Source organism: Branchiostoma floridae, chromosome 19 (assembly GCF_000003815.2).
Source record: "Branchiostoma floridae strain S238N-H82 chromosome 19, Bfl_VNyyK, whole genome shotgun sequence".
NCBI classification, from domain to species: Eukaryota; Metazoa; Chordata; class Leptocardii; order Amphioxiformes; family Branchiostomatidae; genus Branchiostoma; species Branchiostoma floridae.
The window spans coordinates 10,951,423-10,977,165 of NC_049997.1; the positions used below are offsets into that span (position 1 = coordinate 10,951,423).

The following is a 25,743-nucleotide window of genomic DNA, read 5'->3' on the forward strand; positions in this document are numbered from 1 at the left end:
TGATCTGTAGTAATTAGAAAATGTTTGTTTTCATCTAATTAAAAAAAATTAATTCTTAATACTACAGATCGTTAGTAGATATCAGTTTGCGCAACACTACGTTTGTAGCTTCCATCATTATGCAACAAAAAACGAAGTTTCAGTACAGTGGTATGTACCAAGGTGCTGTATTTTGTCGTAGAAAAAAATAATATCAGAGGTAATAAAAATGATGACATCATCAACTTGGCCCCCCAAAAATCAGATTTAGAATTCTTTAATGCCCATCTATCAACATTCGTTATGGCTCCATTCTTTCTTAATTCATTAATAAGAAAACGGTAGAAGGTCAAAATGCCAATTTAGCCAACCGAGATACCTTAAAGTGCAAGTCTTTGTCGGTGAATTTACCGATCGAGACAATGTTACTTGGTGAGAAAGATTAGTGGGAACTGAAATCATGTGTAGCTTGCTCATGGTCAATTGATCAACATTTTCTCTATAGTGGCCACCTGACTATTGTGGCCACATTTCTCCAGTCCCTATAGACAGGTTTGACTGTATTGAGCCAGTGACCACTACGGATAATGGTACCCAGGCTACTTGCCTGTAGCATGAGGTAAGAGTAGCCATACTTGTCCAGTCTTACATCTTATGGTGAATGGACTGTGTCGTTTTTCAATCTCAACTATAAATAAAATCTTCTATTTCTTTTTACAGTCAAACCGAAAGATAAAGTTTATCTTGGAGTTCCTGTTATATGAGTTAAAAGATATCTATCTGTGTTCTTTGCTGTTTAGTATTGTCTTCCTTGGCTTGTGACAACTCAATTATGTACCTGCAATGTACACGTATTACCATTTTGTGTTAGTTATTACTAAGCTTTACGTTTTGCCCTTTTGACACAAACGAGGATCCCTTTTCAAGGAACTCTCATGTCTGCCTTAAATTTTGAAGATAGAACTGCTTTGTACCATGATGTTTCTGTTGCTGAAGACATCAATCAACACCCGAAACTCTCTTTTATCGACACCTTTCTTGTGAAATGGCAACATCTTTTTTTACTTATCTCCACAGCTTGCCAGTTTTTTTGGCATGATACTAAGTCATTGTCTTAACCTTTTTGAAGTTTTGTGGTGATGACAGCGTATGATAGGTCTGCTCACCGGGGACAAAAGGTTTTATGGGGGGAGGGGGTGGAGGGCATTGAATCGTGATATCAGCTGTACTAATAACAACAGGTGTTTTCTTTGTAGGTGTACTATCCACGCAAATAAATGAATTAAATGTATGCACTTATCATACATATGTCAAGCCAAAGAAAAAAATTGGATTCAGATAAAAAATTCAAGCAAAATACAAAAGGATATAATATAATATACCTATGCCACACGACTGATTCTAAGGTTACCCTATAATATGACACCATACCTTCACATACAGTAGAAATGGCAGTATAGGAGTTTTCTTTGACACAACCACTCACTTCAGCTGATCATGACATTCCAATGCCTGTCAGGCATCTTCCCCAGAGCTTCTAACTGGAGTTCTGCTTCTCGCCGCTATATCTAGTCTTGTTTTTTAATCCTATAGAGGCAGAATTCCAGTTAGAAGCTCTGAGGAAGATGTCTGATAGGCATCTAAGGTGAGTCATTGTGTAAAAGACAACTCCTATATCCTACGATCTACCAACCTGTTGAAATTATTTCCGAGAGGAACGGCAGTGTTACGACGTTTGTTGTGAGTTAGGAAAGTGGGCCTTCATGTGCTTAGAGAGTGCCGTTTTGGTTCCTGTCCTGTACCCACACTCCCCGCACATGAATGGTTTCTCCCACTGGTGCGCCCGCATGTGGGCGTCGAACTCGGGCACGCTGGCCGTCCTATCCCCGCAAAGCGGGCAAACGTTGATCTTCTGACCGTTCACCGGGGACGGCTCTTGTCGGACCAACGGTTCCTCGCGAAAGGTGATGATCTCCATTTTCTCCTGTTCGACATGACTGAGCTGTTTTTGGTCCGTGAGCACGCAACTGTTGGAGGAACCATCCTGCTTCTCCACTTTGATGCACCTTCCTATCGTGAATCTTACCGTGGGATCCGATGTAATCTGCTGCGTTTCCGTTTTCACGTCTGATACCTCCATTGGCGTAGCAGTACATACGGGAGTGTCATCCTGTTTTTCAATCCTATCATCTCGCCTTTCTTCTACTCTTGGGGATTTTCTTGCCAGCAGATCTTGTAGACTCTCTGTTTTTACTTGTATCGGTTCCTTGGACATAGACAAATCTGTTGGAGTGTCCTCTACTGGTACTTTCTCGCTTTTGGCAAACCTTCCGTCCGTGACGGCCACAGGTTTTGGAGTCAAGTCTACGGGCATGTCAGCTGTGACAGGTCTTGCGTCCATGGGGACTGCCGGGTTCGGTGAAGGGTCTTCGTGTTTCTTACACTTGTTGGGAGATACGTCCACTATCAGATGTGGTCTTCCTTGAGGGTTTGGTGGTTTGATTTTGAAGAACATTCTCCCCATGATGGAGGGGGTGGTGGTAGACAACTCTGGCTGGCTGCTGCTTTTGATAAATGTCTGACTAGGTTGTGCTGTCGTTGTGAGAAACGCAACGTTTGCTGTCGGTTGGCTGTTGTTCTTGATGAGCGGTTGTGCAGTTGTCGTGACAAACGCAACGTTACCTGTGGGTTGGCTGTTGTTCTTAATGAGCGTCTGCTCCGGTACCTGTTGTGATGTTGTGACAAATGCAAGATTGGCCGTGGGTTGGCTGTTACTTTTAATGTTTAGCATTTGCTCTGGTTGTGCCGCCGTTGTGACAAATGCAAGATTGGCTGTCGGTTGGCTGATATTTTTGATGAGTGTTTGTTCCGGTTGTGTTGTTCTACACACAAACCCAGCTGTGTTTGTCGAAGCGTCCTGTTGTCCTTCGATCTTGATTGTTTTGTTAACTACGTTGATGTTGTCGTCAGGTTCAGGTGTACCTCTCCACCTTGTCACTAATAAATGAGTAATGAAATTTTTAAAGACAGGAAAATCAACAACATTGGCTCCCAAACAATGAGAGGGACAGAACAAGTATTAAACCCATCCCTTCACTCTGGGACAAAACATTTGCATGTTGGGACGGACAAAAATTTCACCACATCCATCCAAAAAAATCTGAACTTCAATGCATAAAATTGATGTAAATGTGTTTTGCATCATAAGCTTTAAATGACACACTTTCAAAGGAAAATCAACAACATTGGCTCCAAAACAATCGGAGGGACAGTCAGAATTAGCGCTCATCCTCTCGAAGTAGAAAGAGGGAGATAACCAGTGTGTGAAAGAATTTGTAAATACTGTACATCTAAAGCAATGGGAGACAAAACACATTTCATTTCCAAATACTCATTCAACGAAACTGAAAGGATCACTCTGTTTAGAGAAGCCACAAAGACTTATCCCAACTTCCCCATATTGACAGACAAACAGAAAGTCATTTTTATCTTGAAATCGCAGAACCCACAAATTTGAGAAAAAGTTGGACTTTTCGTCTCCCTCTGCTTCCAAAAAAGAAGTCAAACCCAACCTGTTTAGAAATAGCCAACACTAGTATTAGAGCAGAATATTGTTCATGACTGTTCATTGTCACAATGTTTATACCATGTACTTGCAATTAGCCCTCAGGCACAAACTTGCAAATAAACTTCTTATAGTAAAAAATTCAAAACTGGAGACAGCCATGGTACAGGCTTGATGACAGTTGCCGTACCTATAGCAACAGTTGTGGAGAAACTTGGAACAATACGCAACATGAAATGATTGTTGGATATTTTGATCATTTGATCATTCTTTATCCAATAAGACGTTTTAAAAATGTGGTACCAGCTGAAAGGCAGAAGGGAAGAAGAGGGAGAAACTTGATGACAGTTGCCGTACCTATAGCGACAGAAGTGGAGAAACTTGGAACAATACGCAACATGAAATGATTGTTGGATGTTTCGATCATTCTTTCTCCAATAAGACGTTTGAAAAATGTGGTACCAGTTGAAAGGCAAAAGGGAAGAGGAGGGAGAAACTTCATGACAGTTGCTGTACCTATAGCGACAGCGCGTTGTGTGATCGGCTCCGGAGCACAAGTACTGGTAGAGTCCGGGCTGGTCAGGATCAGGTGACCTGCCGTGACCAATGGTCTCTTACTGCCTACTCTCTCATCTGGGAACGACATCGAGCAACGAAAGGTTTGAAAATACAAGATGCAAAACTTGATTCCTAAAAAAACAGTTTTGTTTGTCTGATGGTAGAGGACCATTTCACATCGGAAGACATTTAAAAATCAGGTGTTATAGTGCAATACCATAAAAATCTGCCAGAGGACAACTAGTCCAGGCGACCGTCATTTTGTTGACATCCATCCACAACTGAATATCATAAAGATCTCTTGACATCTTCTTGGGTTATACTATTTCACAAACAAACTTATCCACAAACAGCACCAAAACATATATAACTTTTTTCAGTTGGTGAAAGAATTCATTTCCACATACTTGTTGTGTATGAAAGGACGGGACCCTCTGTAGTCTCATAACCTTCCAGACTGGTGCCTAACAGTCGCCCAGCTGGCAAAGGTTTCTTTACTGTGATTTTCTCATCTGAAAAGCAACATAAGGAGAAAATAAAACATAGATGGCTTCTGAATCATATCATTCTACATATCATTCTTGACTGTGGTTCTTAATTTTCAAATTTTTCTAAATTTTGCATGCTAACAAGTAGGGAAGGATGCACAATGAATGATTAATTCTATTGAAGAGTCACTGAAAGCTGTTTATTCAGAATATAATGAATAGTATGATTAAAAAAAGATGTAATACATTGTACGTTATGATCGCATTAAACTAAGCATATCATGAAACCTTTCATAGCAAAATGATTGAAATCTACTGTGTTCTTTCAAAGATCTCTTACATTCAGGCTCTCAAAGAATATGACAATCACAAATAAATGAAGTCTACAAAGATGTATCTAAGTCTAAGAAGGAGTGTGGTTTGAAGGACATCAAAGTACGACTACTATATCATGTACAGGTTTCTCCCCAGAATTTTCTAGTATAGTGGAGGGGCTTGGCAAAAATAACCTGAACCAATGTGCTGCTCTTTCATGAAAATGGGTTCATTTTGCAATGACAGAGGGTGTCAAATACTACAAGTATAATATTGTAGTGATTTCTTTGTTGTGAAGTGGCAAAACGACTATTGTTTTGATCATGGCCCATTCACAAGTTTTTGCTGACAATGCCGACTGGAAAAGTGATGCCACTTGGCACAAAAATCTGTGAATTTTCATTTATTTTAGCTAAACTAACCAAGAAAATAGGGAAAAATTTCAAAAGTAGTATAGTGGAGCTGGGCTAAGAGTATAGTGGAGGGCCTCCGATATTCCATCCTCTGCATGTATGTGATACTCCACCACCCACCTGTCTTGTCTTGGAACACATAGACTTTATAAGGGTTGTGGAAGTCTTCCGGCTGGCTCTCATGCTTGACCTCGTGAATCTTGGGGTGCTTGTTCAGCGCGCACCTTAGCCGTGTCTTCCAGACAGCAGGCTCGGGTTTGTCAACATCTTCACGGTACTTCCCTGTGTACTTGGCCCACTCCTGTCAAAATTAAGGACATGATCACTGAGATTTAGAACTGTCTAGCACAATGTAAAACACATCTCATAGTTGAGCCTCAAGTCTGCAATATTGAAAGCAGCGGAATAGTGGTAAGGAAAGCATTTCAGAAAAATGCACTGGGTTTTAAACATATATTTCATATTATGTAGGTGTATGTGGATTGTTATTAGCTGCATCGACTGTTACCACCTATAAGAAAACATAAAGTATACAAGAAAAAATAGCAATGGTTCCTGAACAATTTTAGTATGATCCATACTTCCTGAATTCAGAGTGGTGCAGATAAAACTTGTCTGGTGTAGGTTATTTTCAATGTTGCCTGCACCAGTGCAGGTATGCAGAAAAAAGGATTTCAAGCCCTGTACAGAAACAACCAGGGCTTGAAAAACTGGGTGCACTAATTTACTTCTGTTCACCCAAAAGCCTAGATATTTGTCACTAACAGAAACAAAAATGTTGGTTTTCTGACCTTGAAGAGGAGTGAGTCCCTGTCCTGGTTGTACTCATGTTTCCCAGCATGCTTCCAGGGAATCTTGAACTTGGTCTTCTCCTCGTTCAGCCAGTCCAGGCCAGGGATGGCGCCGCTGTCAATCATGGTGATGAGCCACGGGCGCAGCCGCTCGCGGGAGTTTTCCGCCATGGGCATCGCCTGGGTGTGTTTGTTCTGTGGACATGGAGGGCATTTCAAGGTCAAGAGTACACGGTCATGACAAAAAAAAAGGAAAATAAACAATAGGATCTGCAAACTTGAAGGGTGCTTCAAGGTCAAGAGTACAAGGTCGTGACAGAAAAGACTGAGGAAAAATAAACATTTTGCGTACTAGGCAAAGAACTAGCTATGGGCATTGCCTGGGCGTGTTTGAACATAGGGGGCGTTTCAAGGTCAAGAGTTTAGGGTTATGACCTTGTCATGCTGCAGTTTGTGAACATTAGATTTCTGCTACCAACTACCAACTACATACTGTACTTCCTGATTTAAAAAAAAAGTACTTTTATGTTCACGGTTTTCACACTGACAACTGTAACATGAACAAATTTACTGATAACAAATGAATCGCTAACATTTTTACAGGAACATTTAGTTCAGAGTAGATTTTCTCAGACCATGAAAGTTTGGTACTGTAAAAGTGAATGACAGTATTGCTCAAGTTGGACTTTTGGAAGGCCACATAAAAACCATGTCCTTGGTTACTCCGATCATTTTGTTTGCTTTCAAACTTTTCCCAGATGGTTATGGATTCAGCAGCAGTTGTGTGTCTGTCTGTGTGCGTCTGTGAACATGATAACATGAGAAGGCCTGGATGTCTTGAAACATGGTATGTGGGTTGGTCTTAAGGATACCTCAAAATCAATACATTTTATTCCCATAGCAGCTTGCTGTTTTTCTATTCATTTAGTATAGTCAAACCTGACAAAGTAACCAACTGGCGAAGGTCATTACCACCTCAAGTCAAGGATCTGATCATGAAACAGTCCCAATGTCATGCAGGGCTCGAAATACTGGGTGCATGTGCACCCAAAATTGGAGCTGTGCACCCAATTATTTTTTGTGGGTGCACAGGGTGCACCCTAATATTTTCTTACGTTTATGTATGTAAAGATATCAAAGTATACTAGTATACATCATATTCTTGACATCTAAGTGTTAGAAAGATAATAAAAATGTCTGTCATGGTACATGTTTAAGAATTTGACAATTTGTAACTAAGTTTTATTATTAGGTTATTATTTGAATTTAAGTGGTGCACCCAAAAACTTTTTGGTGCATCCAATTTTTCAAGCTGGGTGCACCAGTGCACCTAATCCCAAAAATGAATTTTGAGCCCTGAATATAGTCAAACCTGGCCAAGTAACCAACTGGCGAAGGTAATTACCACCTCAGGTCAAGGATCTGATCATGATCAGTCCCAAAGTCATGTGTTCTTACCTGTACATTATCCTTGGTATCCTTGGCCCTACAGGCAGTGGACAGGTCTAGCAGTGCCTCTGCTGCTGTGGACCTCTGAAATATCAAAGTACATGGACAAAAATCATAGTCTGAAACTCTGAATACCATATTACAAAATGGCCTACTTAGGCGTGCTCCCAGTTACATCCCTAAAAGATAGTAGTGAACAAATAATAGTGGACAACCTCACAGCAATTGTACACACTCAAGGCACTTCAGAAAAGACGCCGTAGCTACATATATGTGTACCGTATAGTTCCCGAACTAGGTTTTTTTTTTCCAAATGTCAAACCAACAGCAAACTTGTAACAATATGGAAAACATTCTTTTCCCTCTTGCTGCAAAATACCTGGACCTTATCCTCTGGACCTAAAACAAATTTTCTGTACTGGTACCCACCCTTACACTATACATTTTGTGAATATATATTTCACACCTGCTCATGCTCTGGTCTCTCCATTCTAGGATATGTTTTGTAGCTGATGGCAGCGTGTTGTCTTCTTGTCTCTGTTCAGGGTAACACATCCATACTTGCTGGCAATCAGCATCACCCACCTCTCCTGAAACACAAGATACTTAAGTACATGTAACATATAAAGTGACCTGGAAAGAGTTTAGCTCAAATAAAGTCAATATAAACATCTACTGTACTATCCACTGGTTGTGACAGAGAAGACAGATGCTACCATGTTTATGTACAGTAAACAGGTTCACTGTACCAGTGAAATCTCCCTAGCTCTTTTCTACAAGCACAATGATTGAATGAACAGTGGAGCATGGCTTACTTTCTGTCATAAGGACTGCAACCCTTTCCAGTAGTACAGTGTGAGTAACACAGTGGGGATTCGAATGCACAACTTTTTGATCCAGAGGTAGGCCCACTATCCACTGAACATCTTAGTACCGTACATATTTTAAAACACTAGTGTTTTTTTTTTTTAATATTGCTGTGTACTGATCATCTGATGGTTATGTACTCCTTACTTATGGTTGGTGCAGAAACTATTTCAGCATATGAGTACAGTAAATGTAAATTTTGTCATCCATTAATTTTGTAAAGAAACTGACTTTTAGCTTTTTCAGTCTCACTGTAAATATCCAAACATACACATTGAACAAATTTGTCCAGTTACCTAAGTTATTTCACAGTATACTTAACGGTGCACACCCAAGTTCTTCAGGTAGTGCGCGACAAAGAAGTGACGAAAGGCTTCCGAGGGTCTATGTTTGAGATGAGATTTCTCACTATTTCCTGCGAAATGACATTAAACGGTTACATGGCTGAAAAGCGTAGGAAATGGTGTGTTTTGGGTGCAAATTATGTTTTGGTCCGCGCCTTACTTCCGGGATATTCCTACGTCTGAATGTAAACAGGCCCGTGACCTAGATTGACCCCTGAAGCACTGTGTTAAGACAAGTTGCAATGCCGAGCGTCTAGGATGATTAAAAAAACTGTAGTACTACTAGAATTTTCTTCATAATTGGCTGGATTACTCTTTAGACTTTCCTCTTTCTGGCAGTATCAATCGTGCTTGCCGGAAAAATCTTCTTCATCTGCTTTATCCAATGCGAAAATGCCCGATTTTGTGCATCATTTTTGACATGAAAATGATGGTTTTCCCTATAATTTTTCAAAATTAGAGAAGTTGAAGGATCGGAACTCAGTTGGTCTTGTAGCTGAAGGAATATGCTCTCACCCCATCACCAGTTATTTTGCTTCAGGATAATTCCCTGGAAGAGATGGTCGCTAGACTTGAGGGTGTGCCGCCTCCATTTGATGTGTTCCCCCTTATAGTAGTCATAACTTTTCTTTTCATTATAGTTTTATCTTTTTTTCAGGAACACAATTGATAGCTTCATATTATCACCTTTTTCATTATTTGCTAACCTTTTTCACAAGAGTTTTTTTTATATTATTACAATCAAAATCAATGTTTACAGCAATGGGTAGTAGACATAGATTTGGAAACAAACAATGGCCAGAAATTAGTTTGTTCTTGAAGCAGTGATTAAAAATAAGGTTAAAGATTAGATAAGAAATGTGATACTTGGAAGCCAACATTTACAATTATAAAACAGAAAAAAAATTCAATCTAATTAAACAGGATTTATTAAGCTAAATTGATTAATATTTTACATACTGAAAAGGTGTCAACAAAAGAAAGTAATGTATCCAAACCTAAATATTTCTAATCCTTCACATTTACATGTGTGTGAAATTTTCTTCATATTATTTGAAACACATATTCTCAAGAACTTTTGCCCACTTCCTGTCCCAATACACTATTAGTATAAACAAAAGGAAAACTTGGGAATATGATAGCAGTTTTAGGGTGGCAAATATGAAATTCTTGGCATCAAAAAATCTAGCCTTGGCATATTGAAAATTGCGAATAAGCGCTCCCCCCAAAAATTAACGCTGCCGCCCCTAGAACTAGTAGAACTTGTAGTAGACGGCTGTGAAGAAGGCTAGAGAAGTCTTAAAGTTGATTTCTTGGCACAGAGTATCATAAAGATTGTAACTTATAAAGGCTTAGAGTTCATTTACACAGCAATCATGAACAAATAATCTTAGTGCTTAGCTGGGCTTCTCAGAAATACCTGTGTGACTGGTTTGAACAAACACAACTTATCATAATTTATACCTTGTATAGCTTGATTAACGATGATCACATAGACTATTCTACTCAGTTAGATGCCTCTTGCTAAATTGTCTGACTAAATGAAATGACTTTTTATGAGCTATGTTCTATTCTCAAGACTTATTACACAGGAAAAGGAGTCAACAGATATCTTTTTTTCCAACATTAGGTTAAATTATGTTGAATGGTTAACTCACAGTATCTTTTTTTCTTATCGGGCGTTTGCAACAGTTCTAAGGGACATTTTTCTCTTCTTCTGATAGGGTTATAGACTATATTAAACGTGTTCCCTTCTGGGGTGCTCTTTCTGCCCGCAAATAATTTTTTACTTTATCACTTGTAGTTACTGATTTCGACTAGTGATAGTTTTACTTTTGCCAAAATATCACAGAAAAAGTCCTAGATCCTTCCTGCCACCAACTTCTCTGTTTCACAAAAAATATTATTGAGTTTTTATGCAACTGTCCGTGTTATACGGAATACGAAAGGAACATATTTTTTGACTTCCAAGAAAACGGGAAATCCGAGAACGTTGCCCCTCTCCCAACCCGCCCTCAAACAAGTTTTACGTCACAAGCTTTTTACTTGTTTGAAAAATCTTCGCAAAAAGCAGCGTCTTTCTCATAAACTAAGACTCTACACTTACCTTTTCTGCGCCACTGTGGTTTTAGAATCACGATTACGTTCCTTTCGTGGCTAAACACGAGTAATTTTCACAGTTTCGGGAAGTCAAAATACGAAACGAAACTCCCACCTAGAAAACCAACATGGCGGACAAATCTGGACCAACGCGGAGGGGTGAAAGGTCAGAGTTAAAAGGTAGCTTTTCTATCCGGATGTCTCTAATAATATAGCTGTGTCACGCGTATCTCAGAACGCACCAATCTTTGAATTTACAAAGGTTCTGATGGTTTCAAAGAGAATTTAATGGGATTTCAAAGCGATGGTGTTTCTACGATCTTAGATGCGGCTTATTGTGTTGCCATTTGTTTTAACCAACCATAATAACTGCAGAGTATCAGACACCGAACCCTATAACGTTAGTCCTGGGTTAAAATCTTGTTATGCTGATAAACTAATGTGCGCTTGGAAAAATTGCACTTAATACGACTTTCTTCACTTCAATCAGGTGGAAATGAATACCTTGCTTTGGTTGGGTACATCCCTTTGTTAGGACATTAAGTTAAATGGAGGTCCCGTATTTGAGGAGAGAGACAACCTCATGCCTAAAAAAAGAACCCAGCTAACACTTATTAAGGGCAGGGGCCATTTCTAGTATGAGTGGATCAAACCTTACAGTATACAGTGTATAGACTACAGTATCATAACAACTGAAGTTGGTAGCCTCTAAAGAAAGAAGAGAAGGAGAAAAAAATATTTAAGAGAATAAAAATGTGCCTTTCTCCTCCATTATCCCCAGTGGATTTTTTTTAAACCTTACTTCTTGTATTACACACCATGGAGTTAATCTTTTATAAAAAGCACATACAAAATTACAATATCTAGTAAATACTCATTAAATACAAAAGATTCATTATTTTGTTCATATGATGACTGTTTATTTCAAACATCATGTTTCACTCTTCAAACTGCAAGTATATAACTGCAAGTTGGGTTCCTCTTACATTGTATGGGTATGGCACCTATCCTGGTACATGAAGTATTTCAGTTTCAGTTTATATGTTTAATGTCAACATTACGGTACTGCAATATTTACTATTACAGACTGCAGGGGTTTGGTACTACAATATTATGAAACACATTGATCACATGCATCCAAGTATATATTGTATTTGCACATCGATTTCAAATTTTGCCATTGCCACAGGGAAGATTTTGACCTCTTACAGTTTGGAGCTAGCTATCTTCAATTCATATACATACTAAATTTGTAATGTTTGCCTGATAATCATAGTAGCCATTAAAGATGTACATCTATACTGCAATTTTTTGTATATATACAGTTCTCAGTGCACAGCACTTTGTGATATAAAAAATCATGATATTATTCCTATCAAGCAAATTCATTGTTCAAAAATATATACAAATAGATCAGGCTGTGTAATATATCAGTACAAAACCTTGAGAAAATTTTGACCATGGATATTATGACTAAATAAAAGAAGATGAAAACATATGTATTGAGTGCATTGTACAAAAACTTGATATGATATAAAAAAGTGCAACAAAATAAAAAACATGAAAAAGAACACATGTATACTAAGTAGCCAAAAAACTGCTTACATTGTCAAGGATATACATGTAATATAACAGCATCTGTTATATATTTTGCCATTGTAATTGAATATCTTCCTTCATATCTACATAAATCTGTTCAGAAAATACAATAATAGCTCTAAAATTCTTATATGCATTATGTTCAATATAGTGGTTCAGCCACTAAATTCACTTGAATAGAGTGAAAGAAAATGCAAAACTGTAATTCTTCAGCTCCCCTTTGTAATCTGGAATTTCTTCAGAAATAGCTTATCAGCAAAGTAACCTAGTCTCTATAGCCTCAATGAGAAAAACATCACTTGTCAATTTTCTTAATTCGCATGGGAGATTACAATATAGATTGCTACAAGCCCTTGTTTTTTCAAAATCTTTTACTCAAAATACTTATTTATATAATAAGTATACTTTTCCATGGCAGATTACAATTACAGTCAAACCTGTACATGAGACCACCTTTATATAATGACCACCTGGCCAATATGGCCGATCCCTCGGATAATTTTTCCCATTGACACACGCATTGAGAACCAACAGACAAAATGTACCTTTAGTCCTCTGAATAGTGGTTTTCTTGGACAGTTTTGGACTATAGTCGCATTTCTGCATCATGATAAACACATTCCTAAACTGGCTCTGCCTCATTTCAGTTCTAAAGTTCTAACAGTTATCACATCGATAAGTCTTGAATAAAATAAAGACCTCTGGTCAGGTGACTAGTCTCCTAGGAGAAACTACTCAGTACTTTGCAGCAGCTTGACAATACTTTTTACTGCAATATTGTCAGTTGCTGCTAGAGGCTGCTTTTGATCCACCGTTCAGGCCCAAGTATTTTTAAAAGCAAATTCATTTTCATTTTCATTTCCTAAAATATTACCCATTTTCTTTTTTTCCTCACTGCGTTTCCTCATCCTCTGCTATCGTAGCTAAGTGGTCGGGTTTGGGAGAAAGCTGGGGACCTATCCCATCATCCTTTTTCTGCGCTTGGCTGTTGGCTATTCCAGCGAGTTGGTCACCCTCCCCTGGTGTAGTCAGGTCAGGTGAGCTGTGCCCAGCTGTGTCTTGCTTGTCTCCAGAGTCTGTGTCTCCTAGACTTGGGAGACTGTTGCTGCAAATGAAGAAAAAGAAGCTATTTTCAGAACAATTGAGTGAAAATACAGTCACGTAGGTCCATATGTATATAGATTAATTAGGACTTCAATCTTAAAATTTGTTACCTACAATATATTTTGTCTGAACCTACATGTAGACATAGCAGACCAATGCAGGCTAATGTGGGTTTTCATGAACAGACTTAAACAAATAATACAGTCATCATCATCAAGACCTAATGGCCAGTCCACTTTCTCAAAGGCGTAATGTAGCAAGTCTGGTGTTATACTTTGTCTCTATTTCTACAGCAAATGCTCTGTAGTAGTTCACTCTCTTGTGCATCCGCTTCAAACTCTCTCAGCTAGGACACTATTTGCCACTTCTACTAATTTAAAAGCAAATCATCCTGGTCATCAGATGGCTCCTCATCCTTTGATCCACTCAAACCAAAGGGTGGACCCCAACTCTTTTTGGTAAGACTTAGTGTGGTGGATTTTTAAATGTGCTCAAAGTGTGGCTTCCAAGTGCTCTGATCTCAACCATAGAAACACCGTAACATGACCAACCTTTCTGGCATGAAGGCAGCGTTGTCCCTGCCCCCAGCAGAGTCGAGGGTACTGGTTGACAGGGAGTTTGTGTCGCCGGGAGGGGGTTGGCTGGCACGACTGGTACCCTCCCCGTCTGGCGTTGGGAACATGTCTGGTTCCAGCAGTATGGAGCTGTTGTTACTCCACGTGGCTGATGCAGTTGGGGGAGGTTCCCTGAACATCACTGGGGAGAAATAGAGGAATATGTTAGCTGCCTAAAAGCTGGCCCCCGAAGATTCTAAAAGCCTGCTAGGACAGTATTGTACAAACTTACAGGCTGAGGTATACTAAAGGGAGCAATGTAAATGTACTAACTGAGGAGAAAAGTGAAGAACGACTGATTGCAACTATAGGACATTTCACAGTTGCATATATGCAGAATCAGGTCTGACAAAGTCAAGAAACATCCTGAAGCAAAGTTGATGCAAGTTTTGTACTTTCCAACACCAAACTTGGACTTAACCAAATATTTGACTGTCCACTGCTTCTGTGCTTTCAGATTATGCAGAAAGACCAACGGAAGAAATGCCCATTCTCTAATGGCCAGAGTTAGACTGTTGGATGTAAAAAATTGCAGTTTAAATCTGCTTCAGAAAGATAAAATATTTGTTTGTTTGTGCCTTTATTTCAACTCGATAAATACTCCATCGGCCTTCAAGGCTGCTTTTCGCGCAGGTCGAGCTTACATGGAGGAGGTGAGGGGTCAGCAATCATATTAACACAAAATTTCTATTGATCATACAGAGAATAAAGGAATGCTAAATACATACATAAATAAACAAATGAATAATAATAATGAAAACAAATAATAATCATTAGCTCGTTATTCCATACTCATTCGTGGATCGCTACCGTGTCACTAGTCTTTTGAAACTTGAGATTGAGGTTGCAGCTCTGGCGTCCAGTACTAGCGAATTCCAAAGAAGTGAACCAGAGTAAGCCAGTGATCGTCTGTAGACCTCTCTCACTGGCTTAGGTACTTAATAAAAGATCGGAAGAACTACGTCTGGTGGTCCTGACTGATCTGCATATACGTGTATGTACGTGTAATAAAAAGGACAACATTTTGATAACCAAATGTCCGTACCATGTTTTTGTGTGTTCTCCTGGTCATCAGATGGTTCCTCAAAGTACCCATCATCCCCCGAGAGGTCAGGGGTCGGCGACCTGTGCCAGACCTTGTAGAGCCCCGCCTCTTCCCGTTCCTGATTCACGCGCTCCGCACGGCCGTTAACAAAAATACCTGGGTGATACATGAGTAGAGGGAAAAAGACTCGCCATTACAGTAATGAAATGAGCAGTCAGGTCACTAATGCACTGCAATAACCCTTTTGCTATAGTCACATTTCCAGACTGGCGCCCAACCGGTATATTTGCGGAAACAAAAAGGGTTTATCAAGGAAATTAAATCTTTTCAATTTTCTATGAGTTTTGTTGTGTTCATATCATATTTTTCGTTCCCCAAAGCTACCCAGGTCAGAAATGTGCCTACAGCATTTGGACAATTTTCTATATAGATTTAGGAAGCAGAGAAAAGTTAATTTCAATTTTCAGCTTAATTGGTCAACTTTAGTTTGAGCTCTGAGCTCATCCCTGTCTGTCCACAACGTTCACCTTGCCAAACAAAGTCAGGTACCTGGGTGGAGTGAGAAAAGTTATGTTGTGTGGCTTCCCTAACAGTCAACATCTAGCTGCAATGCAAGGAGTCGAACCCACAACCTCTTGATTTTGCGTCCACTAGCATTGCCACTTGGCGGACAATTTGACGCAACAATGGTTATATGTATAGTAATGGCATGCTGGTCCTTTGCATTGACATATCTAGAAACCATAATTAACTGTCCAATGTATAATTTACAAAACATGTATCCTCACCGATGCAGTACATCTTGAGCAGCATGCGCCGTTTCAGTGGGGTCATGAGGATGAAGTCATAGTCACGCTGCACCATCCTCTTGGTGAACTCTGGCATCATCTGGAATGAAAAGAGGTTTATTTACATCGCTGCAAGATACAACGTGCTTGGTTACGTACACCTTTAAACAGGTTACATCGCTCACAATGTTGATAGCCCAATCAACAAGAAGAATTATGGCACTTCTTCATTAATGATGCAAATTAAGCATTTATTTGCATGACTGCCCTGGTATCTGTTAATGTTTCACCTGCCACAAGCTACATATGTCATGTATTTGAGTCCTATATGGGAAAACACTACATAGATTTTTCTTATTGAATATGAAAATTAAGTCCCAATTTGTGTACATCTCTGTCTAAGCTACCTATACATACCAAATAATGTGGAAATCTGCTATTCCCTTGTTCATTTACTTCTCTTGGAAGATATGGACAAAAACATCCCTGCAGTTCCAGAGCAAGCTGCTAGTGGGGCCAAACCACTTCTTTCTTACATGTACATCACAAGCTGTAGTTTGTGTCATCTGTTGCCCAGAAATGGAAGTGCAAGCCAAACCAGGGTTCTCCCCAGAATTTTTTAGTATAGTGGAGGGGCTGGCAAAAATAACCCAAACCAACGCGCTGCACTTTCATGAAAATGGGTTCATTTTGCATGACAGAGGGTGTCAAATACTACAAGTTTAATGTATTATAGTGATTCCTTTGTTGTGAAGTGGCAAAACGACTATTGTTTTGATCATCGCCCATTCCCAAGTTTTTGCAGACACTGCCGACTGGAAAAAAGATGCCACTTGGCACAAAAATCTGTGAATTTTCATTAATTCTAGCAAAACTAACCAAGAAAATAGGGAAGAAACACACTAAATTTCAATAGTAGTATAGTGGAGCCGGGCTAGGACTATAATGGAGGGCTTCCGTTATTCCATCCTCTGGGGAGAACTCTGCAAACATACCTTCATCAGCTCCTGAGCTGTCTGCTGAATGGATGGCTTCACCGATTCGGCAAACAGCGAGATGGGGCCGATCCTGGTGTGGGCTTCGATCAGCTCGTCTAGCAGGTCCCACAGGGTGTCGTGGAACGGGTCTCGGAGGTACTCCGCCTCCCGGCAGTACGCGTTGATGATCTGGATCTGTCTGGAGAGCTCGTGCGCGGGAGAGAACAGCGCCGGCATGGAGAGGGATCGCTCCAGGAGCTGGCGACCTTCAGGGATGGAGGATATAGATATTATTAGAGGATGTAACTGAAAAAGAGGCCTGAATTTGGACTTAAAATCCTTGTAATCTTCATGCAAAGAAAACTAACTGACCCAATTAACTTAGACCAGAAATTCTGACCACAGAAATTCTTGGTAAAAATGACCATTAACTCTTCTCTACTTCACTCTAAGACATGTTATTTTCTTGGACTGGCAAGCCCCAAAACATGTGAATGCCTTCCAGTATTATCCGTTCATTTTCTAATCCGTCCAAAATCCGATCCCCTGATTTTTTTCATGTCCCTTTTCTTTGGGCCTGTCCAAGAAGAAAAACATATTTTGCACCAGTACACTGTATCAGTACCCACCCCTACCTGGATGTCTAAACTTCATACACGTACCTTCCAAGATGGCCTTGATGTAGTGGCGTGTGGTGGTGCTGAGTTTGTCCATGCCATGCTCAGTCATGGACGGCCAGAGCGGGTGTCCTTTCCACAGGCAGCCGCATTGTCGCATAAGCAGGAACACCAACCACAGCACAACGGAAAGGCCCCACACCCCATTTATCAGCAGCAGCTCGTAGAACAGGTAGTCAGGGGTGAGCCATACGGACGTGAGGGACGGCATGTTGAGGGCACAGCCCACAAATGAGTTGGCGACGAGACAAACAAAGTTGATGACGAACATGAAGTTGAAGGACGTCACGCGGAAAGGCCGCCAGATGCAGCCTACGACGAGAAAGACCAGCCAGCACGCAAGAATGCACCATATTTGGGCGAGCGGGTGGCGTATCAGCCCGGCGTAGAAACACACGATGGCAAACTTGAAGAGGAAGAGGACCGGGCGGTAGTACACCCAGAAGCGCCGGAAGGAGGAGAAGAGATGGAAATGTCCAACAGCCCACACAACGTCGATGCTACGGATGAACTGGGCCTCCTTCAGCTGAAGGTACCCCTCGTGGCGATCTCCGTGCGAGCTGAACATCTGTCGTCGGATCTTGATGATCATCCACGCAGCAATGCCGATGAAGAACAGGAGAGACATCGCGACGGCCCCGGCTACAAGACCCCAATGGGTACCGCTGAAGCACGTGTAACCGTTGTACACGTCGACCGCATCGAGGTACGTGCAGTGGAACAGCTTTGCCAACGTCGTACCCAAGGGTAGAGCGATGACCTGGGCGATCGTCAGGTACACCCGCTGTAACTGGGCGATGCGTAGGAGCATGCTGGCATTCTGCTTGTACAAGAGGACGGCATAGAAGATGGTGTAGGACACCACCAGTACTGTGCACAGTATCAGCCAAGCTAGGAGGAGCAAGTGGACGTCAAAAACAACAGTGGACGGCAAGAAATAGCTCTTAGCAGAGACGTACACCCCTGTGGAGAACTTGGTAAATTCCCAGACGTCAAGATTGAAGAGGAAGATGAAGCTGAGATGACGGAGCCAAGTCTCGGGCCAGGTCCAGTGCTCTGACATGGCCATGAGAAGGGCGAAGAACTGGAGATAGTCTAGAAGAAGAAGGATCAGGTCTAAGAAGAGGAGGGACGTCCGGCGCTTTGTCTTGGGCATCTTGACTATGGTGCCGTCATCAGACGTCTCTTCAAACTGTATCTGAAATGGAAAAAGCGGAGGGAATTAGGAATCAGCACCAGCTTTGGAATCATTTAGGTTGGAACAACTCAGTCCTTTACTAACTTTGTCCAGTCATCTTAGGGCCCAAATGATCCAAATTATGTTATCAATACTTTCATTTCATTTTTTCTGACAGTAAGGTCAAACTGCTGAAGATGACCACTTGGGACCAATAAAATCATGGTCATGTGGCAATTTTCGTTCTAAGTAACCGCTTGTATCAATGAGGAAAATCTAAGGGACCATATGACATTGGCCAGATGGCATTTTTAGAAGTGGTCACCTGTTCTGGTTTGATTGTATTCCAGGGCTGTCTCCAGCTTTAAATTTTTTCTGTCTCTCTCATTGTTTGGTAGCCCATGTTGTTCATTTTCCTTGTTAAACATGTCATTTTGAGCTCATTAGAATACTTTTTCAATAGTCACGAAGTCCACATTTTTGGGACTCACCTGTTGTCCATCATGAGTGAACTGGAAGCTGCCGTTCCAGGAGGTGTCATCACCCCCCTCCTCCTCAGGGGGGTGGTAGATAGGCAGAAGGGGCAGAGCTGCGTCCTCCCGTTCCTTCCCCATAGCTGGGGGAAACACAAGAGAGTAATATTAGATACTGTAAATACATTTAATATCCATCTTATATGGTAAATACTAGGGCTGGGTATCAGTACAGCGTACCGGTACAAAACCGTTTTTTTCTTATTGGGCCGGTCCAGAAAAACCTGACCTGAAAAAATTGACTGGACCGGATGCTGGACCTATTAGAAAATTAACAGAATATTTGATCAGCCATTCACACGTTTTGGTGCTTGCAGGTGAAAAAAAATAACAAGAGTGAAGTAGAGAAGATTTTATAGTCATTTCTACCAAGTTTTACAGTCAATCGTTCAGGTGCAGTTGGCGCTGTTGGATTTCAAAACGCCAGTTTGAATCGAACACTCCACCAAACAGATTTCTTTGCAGTGAAATAGACCATTGGCATGAGTCATACTGAATCAGGTCCAGGTTCAGGTCCGGACCTGGACCTGATTCTCTGGACCTGAACCGGACCTGAATTTTCTGTACCGGTACCCACCCCTAGTAAACACATTTAATAGGCAGTTAAACTTCAGGGGTGTGGTGAAAGTACTAGTAGTCTGTGTAACAAAAACTCTGCCATCCAGGGCTGTAACTGGCCCTCCTCTCTCCTCAGATACTGAGATTCTTCAGATACTGTAAATACAATCTTTTTACCATTCATTTATACTGTAAAAAAATCCATTTGATAGTCAGTAATTTTAGAGGTTGGGTGAAAGGTTCTAGCTGAACTCAGCACAGTAAGGAAGATAATGAAATTTGTGGTTGAATTGTGACCAATAAGGTCACTAAACTAAAGTTACCGTTAAGAAATGAAAAATTATACGACTGTGGAGAGCAATCTCAGATTGATATATTGCGATCTGAGATAAGATTGCAATCTGTTAGATAGAGATTGCGATCAAGATGCGTAGAATGTGCATGAGGGTGGTCTTCAATATATAAATCCCGAGTTTCAAGTCATAAATGGCCTGATTGATGTAAAGTGACATGAATTGAAGTTGAACAGTCCTGTCTTTTATTAAGAAAATATCTACATTCACAGAATAATTTACACACTTTAATACGGATATCACACCACCTGACCAGAATAACTGATCAAGTCTACTGACGAAGATCCTAATCGTTACTAAGTCCCTGAGTCATTGCTCTCTCTACGGCATATACCTGTACAATGTATGTCAAGGTATGAGGTTACAATCTGGCAAAATGGCTGATTCTGTCAGATTATAATCTCCTAATGCATTTTCAAAAAAGACAAGTCAATCCATGATTTTATTACATCAAGGGGGTTATATAACTTCCTTTATTACATGTGCAAATGTCTGACAACATGTTCTTTCTCAAGTTTCTGGCAAGGTCCCTTTCTAGGTAAAGTTTTAAAAGAGGCTACATGATCTGTTCTCCATTATATAATTGCTCTGGTAATATCATAGGTAAGCAACATATGACACACAAATGTTGTCTAAACGAACATTACAACTTTGAATTTGCGAACAATTCTGGGTCTACGCAAGGAGGTTATAACCTCCTTGGTCTACGTATAACGTGTTGTGGCTTCTATCTTCTGAATTTGTTGTTGGCGTCCTGAGCACTACATAAACGATCATGATGATGATTTGTTTTCATACAAGAACGACAAACTTGCAGGCTATGTTGTCCTACGCATTAGAACAGTGAAGGCTTTGAAAACGTCAATGCTATAGGCAAGTATACAAAAGTAACGGGTTCCGCACTGGTGTTCCAGTGCTGAATCAATGGGTCGAATCGGCCTCAGCACTGGTTTTCCAGTGCTGAAGAAACGTCAGCACTGGTTTTCCAGTGCTGAAGAAACGTCAGCACTGGTTTTCCAGTGCTGAACGGCCTTGTTGCAGTGCTGAAGCTCCCTCAGCACTGGAATTCCAGTGCTGAACTTTTCCGAGCACTGGTTTTCCAGTGCTGAACTTTTCCGAGCACTGGTTTTCCAGTGCTGAACTTTTCCGAGCACTGGTTTTCCAGTGCTGAACTGCCGTCAGCACTCGGGTACCAGTGCTGAACTCGCGGCGGAGAGGCGGCGAGCCAGTTCAAAGGTCATTCAGCACTGGTTACCCAGTGCTGAAACCGGCGTCAGCACTGGAACCGAGTGCTGATATACAAAAGTAACGGGTTCCGCACTGGATTTTCCAGTGCTCGGGAACTTTTCAGCACTGGAAGACCAGTGCTGAAAAAACTTCAGCTCTGGGCTTCCAGTGCTGACGATTATAAAGCACTGGAACGTTCCAGTGCTGAACGTAATATTCATTTGTAGCATGCGTCCGTACGGCTGAGTTATTTCCTTTCGACTTGTTACCTTGTTTGGCGGAGATTGACATTACACATGACATTGACTACAACCGTTTTATTTCATGAAATAATGAAAGAATAAAAAGAGGCCATGACTTTGAGCTTTTATTGAATTGTGTGAATGTGATAGATATAGCCCTTTCGGGAATCATTTCGGCACGTGGCCCTGAAAAGGGCCGGGGTAATTGTAGACAGCAGATCAGAAACCAAAGTAAGGTAAATAAGACTGGCGACAGACACAGATTTTTTAAAGCTGACTGCTTATTGTACCTTAGCGTTGTTAAGAAACAGCACAGAATTGTCCTGTCATGCTTGTAATTAATGTTTCTATTTTCGTGATTTGTAATGTGCTGTTGTATTTTGTTGAATAAAGCCTGAAAAAAAGAAAAGGTAGTTACAGGTGGACGACACATTTGTTTGTGCGGCAAAGTAGCATCATTTAAAAAACAATAGGTAGTCAGATTTTCTTCTCGTGCGACAAGAAAGAAGTAGAATAAATTTGAACTAGAATTAAATGGTCGAATGTAACAAGTGTTTTGTCTGTGTGACATAGAAAATACATCTCTTTTATGTGCAGCAAGATATAAGATGAATACAAAATGAATGGAAGTAGCTTCTTTGTGCTTAAGATATTTTTCTCCGATTGTTTCCAGGAAAATGCTTCATTGCTCTGGACAATGTTTACGGCTCGAGCTGCGGTAGATATCTATGTATATAACGTTACCACAGTTGTTTTGACAAGTTACTAACGTGATTGAAGACGTTTTAGACAGGTTAATTTCGTTATAATTGTAAACAGCAGCTCATGCCGCCTTGAGTCGTGTCGCTAGAGTCATGAGAGTGGGCGGCTTCAGCACTCGGTTTCCAGTGCGGAATATTTGTCAGCACTGGAAATCCAGTGCTGAAACGTCCTCAGCACTGGATTTCCAGTGCTGAAACGTCCTCAGCACTGGATTTCCAGTGCTGACAGGAGGACATTCAGTGCTGAAGCTGCCTCAGCACTGGACTTCCAGTGCTGATGACCACTCCAGCACTGGTGTTCCAGTGCTGACAGAGGAGACCGTTACTTTTGTATATTTGCATGCTATAGAGAAACACAGCAGCTCTACTTAAATCAAATGTTACCATATAAAAACAATCACCATGCATACCCTGTTGAAAAAATTATGACAGCCGCCCCCCTCCCCCTGCAAAAAACTATGAAAACATATTGGCAATTTGCAATATCTAGTTACGTAACTTACCGTGTAGGTCGCTTGAGACGTACTGTAGCTCTCAAACGCTGTAGTTGATGTATTCTATACGCCCTACATGCTGAAAAGACAACGTTTTTCTAGATCTCCAGCCAAAGACTGTGCTGAACACAATCAATATGGCCGCTCCTTCCTCCTTGCCTAATTAGGTCAATGACGTCACCGGTTGCCGTGGTGACGTGACGCGCTGAACATCTATCAATTAGAAGTGTAAAGGTAGTCGGCTATTTGCAGCAAAGGGAAACACGAATCTGTATACAAGGATCTTACAAAATTTAATACTATATAATACTATAATACTTCGCAGTAAAGGGGCACAGTTTAGGATAAAGTTTCAGTAACTTTAGACACCTGGATGACTTTAATAAGAATCCATGAGACAACATTTCATAATTAAAACAGGTTTATTAATCAAAGCAAAAAGCATATGAAGGTCGAATTGTATTCAAATCGTATTGTATCATTTTTGATTATTCAAATCTCCTTGCCATAACTAAAGCAATACATTGATACAATCTTTAGTATGATAACTTTCTGTCTTTTCGCCATGGGTTTTACTATGGAATTCAAGTGATTAAAGTAACGCACACTTTGAAGTTCGATCATATGGGGTCGCTTTGCGCTGACCCAAGGGTTCGCTTAGCGTTTACCCCAGGTGAACCTTCATTCGCTTTCGAGCCTTGTAGAAAAGTAAGGAAGTAATTTTTGGCACTCAAATAACTTTCTGCCTTGTCGCTATGGGTTTTACTATGGAAATTCAAGTGATCTAAGTAACGCACGCTCTGTGTAAGATTCTGGAAGTTCGATCGTATGGGGTCGCTTTGCGCTGACCCAAGGGTTCGCTTAGCGGTTACCCCAGGTGGACCGTCATTCGCTTTCGAGCCTTGTAGAAAAGTAAGGAAGTAATTTTTGGCACTAAAATAACTTTCTGTCTTTTCGCCACGGATTTTACTATAAAATTCAAGTGATCAAAGTAACGCACACTTTGTTTAAAATTCGGGAATTTGAATCGTATGGGGTCGCTTTGCGCTGACCCAAGGGTTCGTTTAGCGGTTACCGCAGGTTATTCATTCGCTTTCGAGCCTTGCAGAAAAGTAAGAAAGTAACTTTTGGCGCTCAAATATTTTTCTGCATTCTCACTACGGGTTTAGCTATGGAATTCAAGTGATCAAAGTAACGCACGCTTTGTCGAAGATTCTGGAAGTTCGATCGTATGGGGTCGCTTTGCGCTGACCCAAGGGTTCGCTTAGTGGTTACCCGAGGTGTACCGTCATTCGCTTTCGAGCCTTGTAGAAAAGTAAAGAAGTAATTTTGGGCACTCAAATAACTTTCGACCATCTCTCCATGGCTTTTACTATGGAATTCAAGTGATCAAAGTAACGCACACTTTGTTTAAGATTCTGGAAGTTCGATCGTATTGGGTCGCTTTGCGCTGCCCCAAGGGTTCGCTTAGTGGTTACCCAAGGTGAACCTTCATTCGCTTTCGAGCCTTGTAGAAAAGTAAGAAAGTTATTTTTGGCACTCAAATAACTTTCGGCCTTCTCACCACGGGTTTTACTATGGAATTCAAGTGATCAAAGTAACGCACACTTTGTTTAAGATTCTGAAAGTTCCATCGTATTGGGTCGCTTTGCGCTGACCCAAGGGTTCGTTTAGCGGTTACCCCAGGTGAACCTTCATTCGCTTTCGAGCCTTGTAGAAAAGTAAGGAAGTAATTTTTGGCACTCAAATTTTGTAGAATAATAATTTGCATATCAGTTTCAAAGTTTAAAAAAAGCTGTTACACTTTTGATATTCATACAATATGTTAAGAGGAGTGTAGAGAGGAATGTAGCAACATATTAATACTGCAAATTTTGACAATCATCTCCATTAATTTATGCAGGCAGTAAAATAAACGGACGGCAAGCTTTATTACGTGCACTGCCTCGTGTGTACGTGTGTCTCAAGTACTTAGAACTTGCTGAAGGAGGGTGGGGCTAGTCCATTTCTTATTGCTGGAGGGTCTATTTAGGTGGGGACGATTCATTTCTTCCTGCAGAAGGGACTGTTTAGGTGGGGGCAGTCCATTTTCTTCTTGGAGGATGGAGTGTTCAGGTTGGGACAGACCATTTCTAACTGCATCACCTCCTTGTCGCACCCACCCTTTGACCTCTAACTACAAGGGCTGTAACGTTATATGTTCACACCTGCCTTTTAACATTACCTAGCTAGAATTTCACCTGGCATAAATTACACTTAAAAGCGACCCTGTGTGTATGTGTGACTACACATATTTATCTCTAGTTACTTTTGACCTGATTCGGGGACCATTCACTGATAAAGGGAGGGGTGCGCACCACAGGAAAAGTATTAGTCTTACACGCAGAAAAGTACTTAGTGTGTCACGAAGAAAAACAATAAGTGTGTTTTGCAAAAAAAAAGAATAGTGTGTCGCGCTGCTCGCGCATAAAAAAAGTATTAGTGTGTTTTACAGATAAATGTAAGTGTCTTGAGCAGGAAAAAAGTAAGTGTCTTGAGCAGAAAAAATTAAGTGTGTTTTGCAGAAAAAATTAAGTGTGTTTTGCAAAAAAAGTCAATGTCTTGAGCAAAAAAATAAGTGTATTGAGGAGAAAAATAGGTGTTTGGCACATTGTTGCTATCGGCCACGGTATGTATCTGACATATTTTGTAAATATACAAATAAACCGTGAAGGCATATCAGTAC

The 25,743-nt window shown here is 40.7% G+C and overlaps 2 protein-coding genes across 3 annotated transcripts; both read right to left on the reverse strand.

Moving 5' to 3' along the window:
* Positions 1-1,133: 1,133 nt before the first annotated feature.
* Positions 1,134-11,027, reverse strand: LOC118406837. Of its 2 annotated transcripts, none has more exons than XM_035807190.1 (8): positions 10,877-11,027; positions 8,025-8,148; positions 7,568-7,642; positions 6,110-6,304; positions 5,439-5,619; positions 4,510-4,614; positions 4,061-4,177; positions 1,134-2,976 (listed from the first exon to the last, which is right to left on the reverse strand). In XM_035807190.1, the coding sequence occupies exons 2-8, from the start codon at positions 8,046-8,048 to the stop codon at positions 1,706-1,708; spliced, it is 1,968 nt and encodes a 655-aa protein (XP_035663083.1). In that variant the 5' UTR covers positions 8,049-8,148; positions 10,877-11,027; the 3' UTR covers positions 1,134-1,705. The 2 variants fall into 2 exon arrangements, with proteins under 2 accessions (XP_035663083.1, XP_035663085.1); XM_035807192.1 differs by having other exon boundaries at positions 8,025-8,145; positions 10,877-11,021.
* Positions 11,028-13,319: 2,292 nt separating this feature from the next.
* On the reverse strand, positions 13,320-23,212 carry LOC118406714. The gene is made up of 8 exons (XM_035806981.1): positions 23,028-23,212; positions 19,342-19,466; positions 17,659-18,871; positions 17,015-17,262; positions 16,020-16,119; positions 15,232-15,387; positions 14,124-14,328; positions 13,320-13,573 (listed from the first exon to the last, which is right to left on the reverse strand). Exons 2-8 carry the CDS (start codon positions 19,462-19,464, stop codon positions 13,360-13,362), a joined length of 2,259 nt encoding a protein of 752 aa, XP_035662874.1. The 5' UTR covers positions 19,465-19,466; positions 23,028-23,212; the 3' UTR covers positions 13,320-13,359.
* Between the last annotated feature and the right edge of the window lie 2,531 nt (positions 23,213-25,743).